Here is a 15,482-nt window from a genome sequence, read left to right on the forward strand (position 1 = left end):
TGATCATATCCCTTTATTACCCAGTTTTTATGCATTAGTTTCAACCCTCAAACATTGCATGAGTAGGATTGATAACATGTGGGTATTTGGGAAGTAGTTGATGAGGTAGGAACCTATTGCCCTTTTATTTCAAACCCTGGGTGTTACTACTTTATGCTGACACTACTATGCTATGCTCGTAGACGTGGTTTGGTTTTGAGAGAATTCATGAAAGTTGTGTGAGTTATTTGTTAACTAAGGTTTAACTTACGATGGCTACTTTAATACTCATCTGGGTGGATTAGTTGTGGGCACTTGGGGTATCCAATGTTGTCCAAGGAGATCCCAGGGAATCCGTGTGATCATCCTATGGTTTGCCACCCAGGCTCAAAGGGGTCATATTGTTATTCATGCTGGAAACTTCTGTGTGCAGCCACAAGCCATTTTGGGATCTGGCATAGTTGAGTATGTTGTGTGACCTCTTTCAGTGGTAGACTAGCAGATGTAGGAGATGTAGGTGGTATGGTCTACCCGTTGAGGGAGTCCTGGATTAGGGGGTCCTCGGACGACCGGACTATATACTTTGGTCGGACTGTTGGACTATGAGGATACAAGATTGAAGACTTCGTCCCGTGTCTGGGTGGGACTCTCCTTTGCGTGGAAGGCAAGCTTGTCAATTCGGATATGTAGATCTCCTCCCTTGTAACCAACTCTGTGTAACCCTAGCCCCCTCGGGAGTCTATATAAACCAGAGAGTTTAGTCCATAGGACAACAACAATCATAATCATAGGCTTGCTTCTAGGGTTTAGTCTCTACGATCTCGTGGTAGATCAACTCTTGTAATACTCATATCATCAAGATCAATCAAGCAGAAGTAGGGTATTACCTCCATCGCGAGGGCCCGAACTTGGGTAAACATTGTGTCCCCCGCCTCCTGTTACCATCAGCCTTAGACGCACAGTTCAGGACCCCCTACCTGAGATCCGCTGGTTTTGACACTGACACCCGTCGTAAGGAGTTAATGTCATCCATTTCTCAAACATCATGTAGTGCGAGAAATTCAACGGAGGAGATCGAGTCTTGTGGAGAAAAGTGCGCAAACCTCTACAGAGTGTACAAACTAATCATGATTAGCCGTGTCCCCGGTTATGGACATCTTGAGTATCTAGTGCTTGAATTATTATGTTGATCTCATCACTCTACTTAATTAATTTGTCGGGTTATTAAACTTTTAATTGGGATTGAGTTGGGGTTACCTTCTCAATGTTTTCAACAAACTTTGTAGTTAAATAAAATATATTCCTTTGTTGTAGGGAAAAATTAGCTTTATGCAAATGATAACCATAGACCCTCCACCAGCCATATATGCATGTAGTGGTAGCTGTTATTTTGTTCATTGCTCTATAGCGTTATCTTGCCAGCATATAGCATATTCCATGTGCTGACCTACACAGGCTGCAACGTATTATGTTGCAAAAATTTTACACGAAGAGTAAGGTGCGCTAGGTCGTTGTCGTGCACTCAGTTTTGCCGTGGAGTTGGATGGACTCATTTATCTTCAAAGCTTTTGCAATTATCTTATTTAGATGGCCTTCAGCCATATTATTGTAATAAGTTCTCTTTTTAGGCATTCGATGTAATAAGTGTGTGATTGAACTCTGTTATAAAACCTCGAGTATTGTGTGTGTGTCAGAAATACCGATCCAGGGATGACACTTAAGCACAAAGACTTGACCGTCTGAGGTCGGGTCGCTACATATATGCTCTTCGAAGTTCTTGTCCAGCTTGATGTTGAAGCGCCTATCAACAACTAGCAAATTTCTATCGCATAGGCCGCACTCGTCTTCGCAGTATTCACACATACCGAAATCCTTTTCGTTGTCAGACATTTCCTATGTTCATAGTTGAAACATTAATTAAAAATCGATTGAAGGCAACTACCAGGAAACTCAACACACAAATCCGGGGAACTCGATATTTCCTACATATTCTAGCACAAGCAATGCTTAAATTCATGAAAAAATTCGTCATGACCTTTGCTAAAATAGGACATATCGAGCACCTGTTTGCCAGAACAAAAATGAAACACAAAGTGATAAACTAGTTCTATGAAGCACTTACTATAAATAAACTAGTTCTATTAAGCACTTACTATAAATAAACTAGTTATATTAAGCACTTACTATAAATAAACTAGTTATATTAAGCACTTACTATAAATAAACTAGTTATATTAAGCACCTACTTTCTAGCCCTAACATCTATCCATCCATCTATATATATATCTATATTCTACAATGTCTACATTTAAATTACCTACATTCTATTCAAACCACCTAAAATAGTCAAAAAAATTATTCTATTAAAAAACCTACATTCTACAATGTCTACATTCTAAAATCTACATTTATATTACCTACATTCTACAAGAACGGAGACAAAGAAGGGAGGAAGGAGGGGTAGGAAGGAGGGAGGGAGGAGGGGGAGGAACACTACTAGGGAAAACCTTATACGCAGGAGCTTACCAGTAGCGTGGGGTAATGGGCCGGCGCGCTTGTAAAAACAGTGCGCTGCTACTAGAGAATAGTAGTAGCGTGGGTCTAACGTCCCAACACTACTGCTAAGTGGTTCTCATCATGCCTCCAGAATAAACCAAAGTAGTAGCGTGGGGTATAAAAGCCACGCTACTACTAAGTTGATAGTAGTAGCGCGGATGTGCAACCCCACGCTGCTACTATAGATAGATAGGATCAACTGGTCAGCCCACTTAATAGCGGCACCACTGCGAACTTAGTGGTAGCGCGGTTCACCGGCATGCGCTCCAACTAAGTGCACCACACCTCCCTCTCTCCCTTATCCCCTCTCATCACGTTCTCTCTCCCTCCCCTTCCTCCCTCGACTCCGATCCAGATCCAGGGCCATGGTGCGCCCTCTGCCCCATCGCCGCCGGCCACCATCCCCACACTTTCTCTCCCTTGTCCCTTGGATCCATCTCTTCCATGGCTGCCTCCCACACCGTCTCCTCCTTCCCCCATCTCATCCTGTTTTTCTTGTTTGGGAGCGACGAGGGATTGGCGAGGCTGGAGGCGAGCTCGTGGAAGAGCGGGAGCGGGGCTGGCGAGGGGAGGGCGCGGAAGAAGGAGAGCGTCGAAGTTGGGGTGGGCACGGTGCAGATGCCGTGGAGCGCGACCAGGGGGTCGTCCGGTGGGGGCGGCGGCGGGAGGAAGGGGAGCGGAGGCGGAGGCGCAGCAAGTCAATGAGGCACGCACGGCGGAGTTAGGTGGCGACACAGCTGTCGAGTGGGGGCATCGCGTGGCAGAGGAGCGGCTATCAGGCGGGGGCATCGCGTGGCAGAGGAGACGGCAGCGGCGGCGAGACGAGGGACGCCCGAGCTCCTCGGCCCAGCTCAACAGAAGGTTTTACAGCTCGAGTCATACTCAGATATGCCCATCAGTTCAGCAACATCACAGGTTGATAGCATTTCATTTCGTTTGTGCAATTTGAATCTGTATTCAGTTTTTCGTAGATAATTCGAGCACACGCCTTGTTAAGTTTGTGACCCATAATATCCCCATGACTTTTGTTCAGTTCAGTGTAGTTCATCATGATTACTTAATTAAAGTATACCATGTTTTTTCTGCTGTAGATAGAAAAGCATATCTGGTCTGATGGAATAGAAGAAAGCACATGTGAACTCAAGAACAATACAACACATTACATAGTGGGGGAGAACAGCCAGTTTGGGGGAAATATACTTGTAGATCAGTAGAAGATTTGCAAACTACAACCATGGCTCAAGGACTGCAACCCTGGATCACGAAGATGCATGAAAAAACACACACAATTCAGTACATAAAATGGTTCCATGGATTAAACATTAAAGCCTCATTCCCTAAAACTGGAAAATTCAGTAGAAGCTTTGCACATAGCAGTCATCGCCGCCAACGATGTGCAAACCAGAAAAACGGGGAACGTTGGACCTAGGCCAGAATCTTCAATCACCGCGTGCGTTCTCTTGCTACCCTCGAATTGACATCATGCAACTGCAATCAATCAGCAGTAAGCATCATCTAGGTGTATTGATCATGTGTGCCTGGTCTTGTTATTGTTTCAGTCAGTGTGCCACGCGCTGGACAAGCAGGTCAAGAGCAGGGTCCACTTCAAGGTATGTACCAACACTCTTCTACCTGGCACGACAATAGCTTTTTCAGTCTGTCCAACATCACACCCTACACCACTATCAACAAAGACTGCTCCTCGGGGATGAATGGTATCCAAAATTCATCTCTTCACCAGCAATGTCTCGGTAGTTACTAATCGCTGCTGCTAAAAAACTTGTGTTGTTGCTTGTTGGCCTGTTCCTTGTTATCTGAAGTATTTTTTTTCTGTCGCTCATTCGCTATCTGAAGAATTTTATGTAGGTAGTCTTAATGTGTGTTTAGCTTTCAGTTTTTACTTCTACTTCAAAGAGTGGAAGATCATAAGAAAACATTGGCTGAACTTTAACAATTATTCTTAGAGTAAACCAGAGCAGTATTTGATGATATATGTTGAGTCACTGAAAATGTATACTGTTTTTTTCTTCAGGATATGGATGACTATCTGAAGGGATGCAGGTTTCTTCCCAAACTTAACAACAAGATACTAGGTGAAAGAAATGCTCCCTACAAGGAAAGGTTGAGCAGCCTAGAGAATTTAGTACTGATCAGGGTAAGGTTGACAAAGCCTGAAATCTCATTTTGATCCATGTTCAAAGATTACATGGTAGCATGTATACTTGAAGTTGGCAATAATGTCTAGTATGCATTATGATGTGTGTTAATCTAGTTGCTATATTGTAGTGTTAATTCGATAAGAACGACCATGCTAGTTGGTACCCTGGCGTCTTTCTCTGTGGTATATATGATCAGGCATGAGCTATTTAATAGGCATGCTTAATTATATATATCCAGCTTCCTTTGGTAGTAGTACAATTAACTGATGTTGGTGAAATCGATACTCTAGTTTATATGGATGACGTACTCATGTTGTTTCTCGTGTCGAAAGTTTTGTTTGTTTTCCATTCATTCTATAACAGTACATATAGTTGGCGTAAAAATGTAATCGATCAGGGTTCAGCTGGATCTTGGCCGGAGTGTCAAGCTTCTGATTGAGGTCCTCCTTAATTCTGATGTCTTTCTCCACTACATGCCGGGGCCTCTTCTTTGGTCTTTGGTGGGCATAGAACTAGGCTGCATGCTACGCTTCACAGCACAAAGAGACGGCACAAATTCTCACAGAGAGAAGAAAAAGAGACCACAAGGTCTTTGGTCTTTGGTCTCTCAATTTTTATACATGTACATCCCCTCCTATGATGCTTGCTGAAGCAGCTTGTTGAGTTATTTTGAAATCTTTTATGCACTTTTCTGTTGAGTGCCTTTATTTTAAACTATGAGATATTCCTATGTTTAATTCGGAAATCTAAATGCAATCTTGTGTTGTTCCACCGAGGTTGATTTTCAAAATGTGTATATCTAATATTTCTTGCTGCAGCTTTAAGCTTCACTGTCATCTAACTTTGTCTAGTTAATTTTTGTTATCTGTCTTTGAACCTATAAAATGGGTGATATGTACACTTGTCGTGAACTACATGTGTTTCTTGAACATGGTCTAAAGTTTTTATAAGAAATACAGTTTTGAGCTCGGGCAATCGTACGATGACTAGACACATGCTACATATAATTTGAGATGTATATGTATGCAGTTTCACCCTTTGCTAAAAAATGTCCTATACAATGTAGACTTTGTGAATCCACATGAGCTAGGGGTTGCACCGTAGGAGCATAGTGTGTACAAGTATTGAACACTGAAGATTGCATTGCAGCTCATCAGTACGCCTTCCTTGCAATCTTTGAAGCCTATTAAATTCAAAAGTTTTATTTTTCTGTACAAGTTTGTATGTGTCAAGTACTTGCTAATTGATGTTTTGAGGGGTGCTCATATACTTACTCGACAACATGGCAAGTTTTCACATTTGTTCTAGCTATCTCTATATGTTAGCGACTTAGCATACATGTTGTAATAAGGTTTCACATTTGCTTCTCTGACAATTAAGGTGTGTTTTTATTCATAGGTACAAGATAGCGACAGAGTGCTGCAGGATAATGAGATGTTGAAGCAGCAGACTGAATCCATGACACCGAAGTGCAATTGCGGCAGATTATCTCTATCTTTTCTTTTCATTTTTCTTATTATTGAGTGAGAACAGAATGAGGAACTGTGTGATAGTACATACAACAACTGTAGTAAAAAGAAACTTATGTTTGCAATTGTTAATGACATAGATACTTGCATGTTCTTTGAAGTGGTCATTTGTGAGTAGCAATGCATAATGAGGTTATTTTGGCTGATTTATTGCCTTCGGTTTCTGGTTAACCATGAAATAGGAGCCCATCAGTGCTCACTATTGTGTTTACTGGGAACTGTATGCATAAAATGGAATTGGTGGATTTTATTTTTTAAATTCTTAATTAGGTAGTAGTGGCGTGGGAAAAAACTGCGCGCTACTAGTATTTAGGATACTAGTAGCGTTGGTAGTATGGACACGCTACTACTGTTTCGGTAGTAGTGGCGCGGGTACGAAATAGCAGTAGCGTGGGTGGCACACGCTACTACTAACAAAGTTAGTAGTAACGCGGGTTTAACCCACGCTACTACTAACTATTAGTTGTAGCGTGATACTAGTAGCGCGGGTACCCGCGCTGCGAATAGCCATTTTACCCGCGCTGCCAGTAGCCTTTTTCCTAGTAGTGGAAGGAGGGAGGAGGCGGGAAGGAGGAGGGGGAGGAAGGAAGGAGGAGGCGAGAAGGAGGGGGAAGGAGAAGGCAGGTAGGAGGAGTTACCTCGGTGGCGGTGACGGCGTGGGGGGGCGACGGCGGCGGAATGGAGGGAGATGGAGGAGGGAGCTAGGGAGGGAGGGGGCGACAGTGGCAGGATGGAGGAGGGAGAGGATGGAGGATGGAGGGGGCGACGGCGGCAGCAGCTGATGACCCACAAGTGTAGGGGCTCTATCGTAGTCCTTTCGATAAGTAAGAGTGTCGAATCCAATGAGGAGCAGAAGGAAATGATAAGCAGTTTTCAGTAAGGTATTCTCTGCAAGCACTGAAATTATCGGTAATAGATAGTTTTGAGATAACGTAATTTGAAACGGATAACAAGTAATAAAAGTAAATAAGGTGCAGCAAGATGGCCCAATTCTTTTAGTAGCAAAGGACAAGCCTGGACAAACTTTTATATAAAAGAAAGCGCTCCCGTGGACACATGGGAATTATCGTCAAGATAGTTTTCATCACATTCATATGTTTCGCGTTCGGTACTATGATAATTTGATATGTAGGTGGACCGGTGCTTGGGTACTGCCCTTCCTTGGACAAGCATCCCACTTATGATTAACCCCTATTGCAAGCATCCGCAACTACAACAGAAGTATTAAGGTAAACCTAACCATAGCATGAAACATATGGATCCAAATCAGCCCCTTATGAAGCAACACATAAACTAGGGTTTAAGCTTCTGTCACTCTAGCAACCCATCATCTACTTATTACTTCCCAATGCCTTCCTCTAGGCCCAAACAATGGCGAAGTGTCATGTAGTCGACGTTCACATGACACAACTAGAGGAGAGACAACATAGATCTCATCAAAATATCGAACGAATACCAAATTCACATGACTGCTTATAGCAAGACTTCTCCCATGTCCTCAGGAACAAACGTAACTACTCACAAATCATATTCATGTTCATAATCAGAGGGGTAATAATATGCATAATGGATCTGAACATATGATCTTCCACCAAGTAAACCAACTAGCATCAACTATAAGGAGTAATCAACACTACTAGCAACCCACAGGTACCAATCTGAGGTTTTGGGACAAAGATTGGATACAAGAGATGAACTAGGGTTTGAGATGAGATGGTGCTGGTGAAGATGTTGATGGAGATTTACCCACTCCCAATGAGAGGATCGTTGGTGATGACGATGGTGATGATTTCCCCCTCCCGAAGGGAAGTTTCCCCGATAGAACAGCTCCATCGGAGCCCTAGATTTGTTCTGCCAAGGTTCCGCCTCGTGGCGGCGGAGTTTCTTCTCGAAAGCTTGCTTATAATTTTTTTTCCTCCACGAAAGACCTCGTATAGTAGAAGATGGGCATCAGAGGGCTGCCAGGGGGCCCACGAGGCAGGGGGCGCGCCCAGGGGGGTAGGGCGCGCCCCCACCCTCGTGGACGGTGGGTGGCCCCCTCTGGTACTTCTATCGCCCAATATTTTTTATATATTCTAAAACGTGCTCCCGTGAAGTTTTAGGAGTTTTGGAGTTATGCAGAATAGGTCTCTAATATTTGCTCCTTTTCCAGCCCAGAATTCCAGCTGTCGGCATTCCCCTTCTTCATGTAAACCTTGTAAAATAAGAGAGAATAGGCATAAGTATTGTAACATAATGTGTAATAACAGCGCATAATGCAATTAATATCAATATAAAAGCATGAAGCAAAATGGACATATCAACTCCCCCAACCTTAGCCCCGCTTATCCTCAAGCGAAAACCAATATTGAAAAATGTGTCCACATGTTTAGAGATAGAGCTGTCGATAAAATAAAATACGGACATGAGGGCACCATGATCATTCTTAGAACAACAACATATACATATATTGTCATGTGATTTCTTATGCTAAAGTAACAATTCATTCACAGTTTCAAGTATGAATCATAAACTTCATTGAAAACTAACAAACTATAATCTCAGTCATTGAAGCAATTGCAATTTATCATAACATCGGAAAGAGTCAATATAAGTGCTTTTTAGCAAGTCCACATACTCAACTATCATATAGTCTTTCACAATTGCTAACACTCACGCAATATTTATGGGTATGAAGTTTTAATCAAACAAGAGAAAGATAGGGGCTTATAGTATTGCCTCCCAACCTTTTACCTCAAGGGTAATGTCAACAATAATAGTTCATGAAAACTCACATCCAATTAGCTATATATATTAGGATATTTCCAACACATTGTGCTTTCCAAAGGATAAAATGTAAAAAGGAAAGGTGAAGATCACCGTGACTCTTGCATGAAGTATAAGACAAGAATAGAAGATAGGCCCTTCGCAGAGGGAAGCAGAGGTTGTCATGTGCTTTTATGGTTGGATGCACAAAGTCTTAATGCGAAAGAACGTCACTTTATATTTCCACTTGTGATATGGACCTTTATTATGCAGTCCGTCGCTTTTATTTCTTCCACATCACAAGATCGTATAAAGCCTATTTTTCTCCACACTAATAAATCATACATATTTAGAGAGCAATTTTCATTGCTTGCAACAATGACAACTTACTTGAGGGATCTTACTCAATCCATAGGTAGATATGGTGGACTCTCATGGCAAAACTGGGTTTAAGGATATTTGGAAGCACAAGTAGTATCTCTACTTGGTGCAAAGAATTTGGCTAGCATGAGAGGGAAAGGCAAGCTCAACATGTTGGATGATCCATGACAATATAATTTATTTCAGATGTAAGAAAACACAACCCATTACGTTGTCTTCCTTGTCGAACGTCAACTCTATAGCATGTCATATTTTAATGAGTGCTCACAATCATAAAAGATGTCCAAGATAGTATATTTATATGTGAAAACCTCTCTTTCTATGTTTGTCAACTCTCAACAACTTCTATTCATCATACTCTTTATATGTGAAGTCATTACCCTCCATAAGATCCATATGATGTCTTTATTTCTTTTTATTCTTTCTCTTTTATTCTATTCCCTCAAGATCATAGCAAAATAATCAAGCCCTTGACTCAACACTAATCTTTATTATATATAGCTCACGGACTCGATTACAAAGAAGGATCATAAAGCAAAACTCACAACTAGATCATACTAAAACTTTATTCTACTAGATCAAGATATTACCAAAAGGACCGAACTAAGAAAAACGGTGATAAAAGTGTGATGTTGATACGATACCGGGGCACTCCCCCAAGATTGGCAGTTGCCAAGGGGAGTGCCCATACCCATGTGCTTATGTCTCCTTCTTTGGGGGTGGTGATGTGATATTCTTGGCGATGATGCCCCTAAGGATACGATTCTCTTCCTCGAGCTTATTGACTTGCTGCTTGAGGTCCATTATTTCCTTACGGAGCTTGCCCGTGACGTCTAAAGCTCCTTTCACCCAATGATGTTGCATAGCTGCGGGAGAACAAGTAACACTCTTTTTCATATTTTCATAAGAAAGAAATCTAACATTGGAAGGGATGCCCAAGTTTGGAATAGCTGAGCTCTGTAGTTCCCCCATCGTGAATCCAGCTCGGAAACGAGAAGTAACTTCTTCATCCTCTTATATGGCATCTATCCTTTTCAAGTTAGCCTCCATCTCTTCCTCAGTTGATGGCCCAAAGTGGTCAGCATTGCTGTTTGCTCTTGGCCCCGGTGTCGGATGGGACACCCGACTCTCCCCGACTGACTCTTGAGAAGACATCTTGCTCTAAATCTGCAACAGAAACAACTCGAAACAAAAACAGAGGATTTCTGCGTGGTACGGTGGTCAAAACCTTCAGGAGATTATATAATGAATTTTTACCGACCAAAATAAGTATCGTGCAAGAAAATGGAGTTCGGAGAGTGCACGAGGTGCCCACAAGGCAGGGGGGCGCGCCCAGGGGGTAGGGAGCGCCCTCCACCCTCGTGGAAGCCTCGTGTCCTTTCCGTACCACTTCTTATTTTCCTATTGTCTTAAATATTCCAAAATGGAGAAAAATTGCCATTAGAACTGTTTTGGAGTCGGTTTACTTACCGTACCTCATACCTATTCCTTTTCGGAGTCTGGAACGTTCTGGAAAGTGTCCCTTATGTATCCCTCCGGGGTTACGGTTTCAATAACTTTAGTTTCAACATTTATAGGATTACCTGAGATATAATGTTTGATTCTTTGACCGTTCACCACCCCCGGATTTGTGCCTTCGAAGTTGCTGATTTTTATGGCACCGGAATGATAGACCTCCTCGATAACATAAGGACCTTCCCATTTTGAGAGGAGTTTTCCTGCAAAAAATCTTAAACGAGAGTTGTATAACAATACATAATCACCTACATTAAACTCACGTTTTTGTATCCTTTTGTCATGCCATCTTTTAATTTTTTCTTTAAACAGTTTGGCATTCTCATAGCCCTGGGTTCTCCATTCATCAAGTGAGCTAATGTTAAAAAGCCTCTTCTCACCGGCAAGTTTGAAATCATAGTTGATCTCTTTAATGGCCCAATATGCCTTATGTTCCAATTCAAGAGGTAAGTGACATGTCTTTCCATAAACCATTTTATATGGAGACATACCCATAGGATTTTTGTATGCAGTTCTATAGGCCCATAATGCATCATCAAGTTTCTTGGACCAATTCTTTCTAGATCTATTAACAGTCTTTTGCAAAATTAATTTAAGCTCTCTATTGCTCAGTTCTACTTGACCACTAGACTGTAGGTGATAAGGAGATGCAATTCTGTGATTAACGTCATACTTAGCAAGCATTTTACGAAAGGCACCATGAATAAAATGTGAACCACCATCAGTCATTAAGTATCTAGGGACTCCAAACCTCAGAAAAATAACTTCTTTAAGCATCTTAATAGAGGTGTTATGATCGGCACTACTAGTTGGAATAGCTTCTACCCACTTAGTAACGTAATCTACAACAACTAAAATATGAGTATACCCATTAGAAGAAGGAAAGGGTCCCATATAATCAAAGCCCCAAACATCAAATGGTTCAATAACAAGTGAATAGTTCATAGGTATTTCTTGACGTCTACTAATATTACCAATTCTTTGACATTCATCACAAGACAAAACAAACTTACGGGCATTCTTGAAGAGAGTAGGCCAATAAAAACCGGATTGTGATACATTATGTGCAGTTCTATATCCAGCATGGTGTCCTCCATAATCCTCAGAGTGACACTTGCGTAGGATCTGTTCCTATTCATGCACAGGTACACAACGTCTAATGACACCATCTACTCCTTCTTTATAAAGATGTGGGTCATCCCAGAAGTAATGTCTTAAATCATAGAAGAACTTTTTCTTTTGTTGGTATGTGAAACTAGGTGGTATAAACATAGCAACAATATAATTAGCATAATCAGCATACCATGGAGCAGTACAAGAAGCATTTATCACAGCTAATTGTTCATTAAGAAAGCTATCATCAACAGGTAGTGGGTCATCAAGAACATTCTCTAACCTAGACAAGTTGTCTGCAACAGGGTTCTCAGCTCCCTTTCTATCAATAATATGCAAATCAAATTCTTGTAGCAGGAGGACCCATCTAATAAGTCTAGGTTTAGCATCTTTCTTTTCCATAAGATATTTAATAGCAGCATGATCAGTGTGAACCGTTACTTTAGAATCAGCTATATAAGGTCTGAACTTATCACAAGCAAACACAACTGCTAAAAATTCTTTTTCAGTAGTACCATAATTTCTTTGGGCGCTGCCTAGAGTTTTACTAGCATATTGGATAACATTTAATTTTTTATCAACCCTTTGTCCAAGAATAGCCCCTACAGCATAATCACTAGCATCACACATAATTTCAAATGGTAAATTCCAATTAGGAGGCTGAACAATAGGTGCAGAAACCAAAGCTTTCTTAAGTATTTCAAATGCTTCTACACAGTCATCATCAAAGACAAAAGGAACATCTTTTTGTAAGAGATTAGTCAGAGGCCTAGAAATTTTAGAGAAGTCCTTAATGAACCTCCTATAAAAACCGGCATGACCAAGGAAGCTTCTTATACCTTTAATGTCCTTAGGACACGACATCTTTTCAGTGGCATCAACTTTAGCTTCATCAAATTCAATACCTCTTTCATAAATTTTATGCCCCAAGACAATACCTTCATTAACCATAAAGTGGCACTTCTCTCAATTCAAGACTAGATTAGTTTCTTCACATCCCTGCAAAACTCGATCAAGGTTGCTTAAGCAATCATCAAAAGAAGTTCCGTAAACGGAGAAATCATCCATGAAAACCTCAACAATCTTTTCACAAACATCAGAGAATATAGCAGTCATACATATTTGAAAAGTAGCAGGTGCATTGCATAAACGAAAAGGCATACGTATGTAAGCAAAGGTACCGAAAGGGCAAGTAAAAGTTGTCTTTTCTGGATACTCTTTTGACACAGGTATTTAAGAGAAACCAGAATAACCATCTAGAAAGCAAAAATGTGTATGTTTGGATAATCTTTCTAGCATTTGATCAATAAAAGGTAAAGGGTAATGATCCTTTTTAGTAGCTTTATTTAATTTGCGGAAATCTATTACCATTCTATAACCTGTAACAATTCTTTGTGGAATCAATTCATCTTTATCATTAGGAACAACAGTAATACCTCCCTTCTTAGGGACACAATGGACAGGACTTACCCACTTACTATCAGCAACGGGATAAATTATACTTGCCTCCAAAAGCTTTAGTATATATTTTCTTACCACTTCTTTCATCTTAGGATTTAACCATCGTTGGTTATCAATAACCGGTTTCGCGTCTTTCTCCAATTTTATTTTGTGCTGGCAGAGAGTGGGACTAATGCCCTTAAGATCGTCAAGAGTATATCCAATAGCAGCACGGTGCTTCTTTAGAGTTTTCAATAATTTCTTTTCTTCATGCTCTGAAAGGTTAGCACTAATAATAATAGGATATATCTCTTTCTCATCAAAATAAGCATATTTAAGAATATCAGGCAATGGTTTAATCTCAAAAACGGGATCACCCTTAGGTGGACGAGGATCCCCTAGGATTTCAACAGGCAAGTTGTGTTTCAAAATAGGTCCTTGTTTAAAGAATAATTCATCTATTTCCCTTCTTTCATTCATAAACATACAATTTTCATGGTCTAGCAAATATTGTTCTAAAGGATCAGTAGGAGGCACAGAAATAGAAGCAAGACCAATAATTTCATCTTTACTAGGCAATTCTTTATCATGGGGTTGTCTACAAAACTTAGCAAAATTAAGTTCATGAGACATATCCCCTAAACCAACAGATACAATATCCTTATTGCAGTCTATCTTAGCATTAACAGTATTCAAGAAGGGTCTACCAAATATAATGGGACAAAAGTTATCTTGTGGGGAACCAAGACCAAGAAAATCAGCAGGATATTTGACTTCCCCACACAAGACTTCAACATCTCTAACAATCCCAACTGGTGAAATAGTATCTCTGTTAGCACGCTTAATTGTAACATCAATTCCTCTATCTCAGCAGGTGCAATATCATGCATAATTTCATTTTATAAGGAATGAGGTATTGGGCTTGCACTAGCACCCATATCACATATGCCATGATAGCAATGATCTCCTATTTTAACAGAAATAACAGGCATGCCTACAACAGGTCTATGTTTATTTTTAGTATCAGGTCTAGCAATTCTAGCAGATTCATTATAGAAGTAAATAACATGCCCATCAATATTATCGGCCAAGAGATCTTCAACCATAGAAAAACTAGGTTCAACTTTAATTTGCTCTGAGGGAGTAAGTGTTCTAGTATTACTCTTACGAACCACAGTTGAAGCTTTAGCGTGATCCTTTCTTCTAACAGGGAAAGGTGGTTTCTCAATATAAGCAGTAGGAACAACAGGATCATTATAAGTGAACAATAGGATCATTATAAGTGATAGTTTTTCTTCAACTTTAATAGGTGCAACTACTTTTACTTCAATGGTAGGATTATATTTAAACCACTTCTCCTTAGGGAGATCAGCATGAGTAGCAAAGGATTCATAGAAAGAAGCTACTATCTCAGAGTCAAGTCCATATTTAGTGCTAAATTCACGGAAAACATCGGTGTCCATAAAAGATTTAACACAATCAAACTTAGGTGTTATACCTGACTCCTTACCTTCGTCGAGGTCCCAATATTCAGAGTTGCGTTTAATTCTTTCCAATAAATCCCATTTGAATTCAATAGTCTTCATCATAAAAGATCCAGTACAAGAAGTATCGAGCATGGAGCGATTACTGAGAGAAAGCCGAGCATAAATTTTTTGAATAATCATTTCTCTTGAGAGCTCATGATTGGGGTATGAATATAACATTGACTTAAGCCTCCCCCAAGCTTGAGCGATGCTTTCTCCTTCACGAGGAAAAAAATTATATATATATATATATATATATATATATATAATTACGATCACGATGAACAAGATGCATAGGATAAAACTTCTGATGAAATTCCAATTTCAATCGGTTGTAGTTCCATGATCCCATATCATCACATAGCCTAAACCATGTCAATGCATCTCCCTTCAAAGATAAAGGGAAGACTTTCTTCTTGATAACATCCTCGGGCATACACGCAAGCTTAAATAATCCACAAACTTCATCCACATAGATTAGGTGCAAATCGGGATGCAATGTTCCATCTCCTGTAAAAGGATTAGCTAGCAGTTTCTCT

At 40.4% G+C, this 15,482-nt stretch overlaps 1 protein-coding gene across 4 annotated transcripts; it reads left to right on the forward strand.

The window, feature by feature from the left end:
- The first annotated feature begins 2,756 nt into the window (after positions 1 to 2,756).
- LOC125544796 (uncharacterized) lies at positions 2,757 to 6,373 on the forward strand. Of its 4 annotated transcripts, XR_007299708.2 has the most exons (5): positions 2,757 to 3,450; positions 3,627 to 3,985; positions 4,095 to 4,145; positions 4,568 to 4,690; positions 5,761 to 6,082. XR_007299708.2 is itself a non-coding variant. In XM_048708558.2 (4 exons), the coding sequence occupies exons 1-4, from the start codon at positions 3,424 to 3,426 to the stop codon at positions 6,219 to 6,221; spliced, it is 330 nt and encodes a 109-aa protein (XP_048564515.2). In that variant the 5' UTR covers positions 2,757 to 3,423; the 3' UTR covers positions 6,222 to 6,373. The 4 variants fall into 4 exon arrangements, 2 of the variants coding, with proteins under 2 accessions (XP_048564515.2, XP_048564516.1); XR_007299706.2 differs by having other exon boundaries at positions 3,627 to 4,145; XM_048708558.2 differs by lacking the exons at positions 3,627 to 3,985; positions 5,761 to 6,082 and adding an exon at positions 6,093 to 6,373.
- The last annotated feature ends 9,109 nt before the right edge of the window (positions 6,374 to 15,482 follow it).

Source organism: Triticum urartu, chromosome 3A (genome assembly GCF_056163025.1).
Source record: "Triticum urartu cultivar PI428250 chromosome 3A, HENAU_Tu73, whole genome shotgun sequence".
NCBI classification, from domain to species: Eukaryota; Viridiplantae; Streptophyta; class Magnoliopsida; order Poales; family Poaceae; genus Triticum; species Triticum urartu.

Excerpts from the sequence above, each read along its gene's own strand:
- LOC125544796 (XM_048708558.2), top strand. The coding sequence starts at position 3,424 with ATGCCCATCAGTTCAGCAACATCACAG. Across the intron at positions 3,451-4,094 it reads TCAGTTCAGCAACATCACAG|TCAGTGTGCCACGCGCTGGA; the intron begins GTTGATAGCATT and ends TTATTGTTTCAG. Across the intron at positions 4,691-6,092 it reads AGAATTTAGTACTGATCAGG|GTACAAGATAGCGACAGAGT; the intron begins GTAAGGTTGACA and ends TTTTATTCATAG.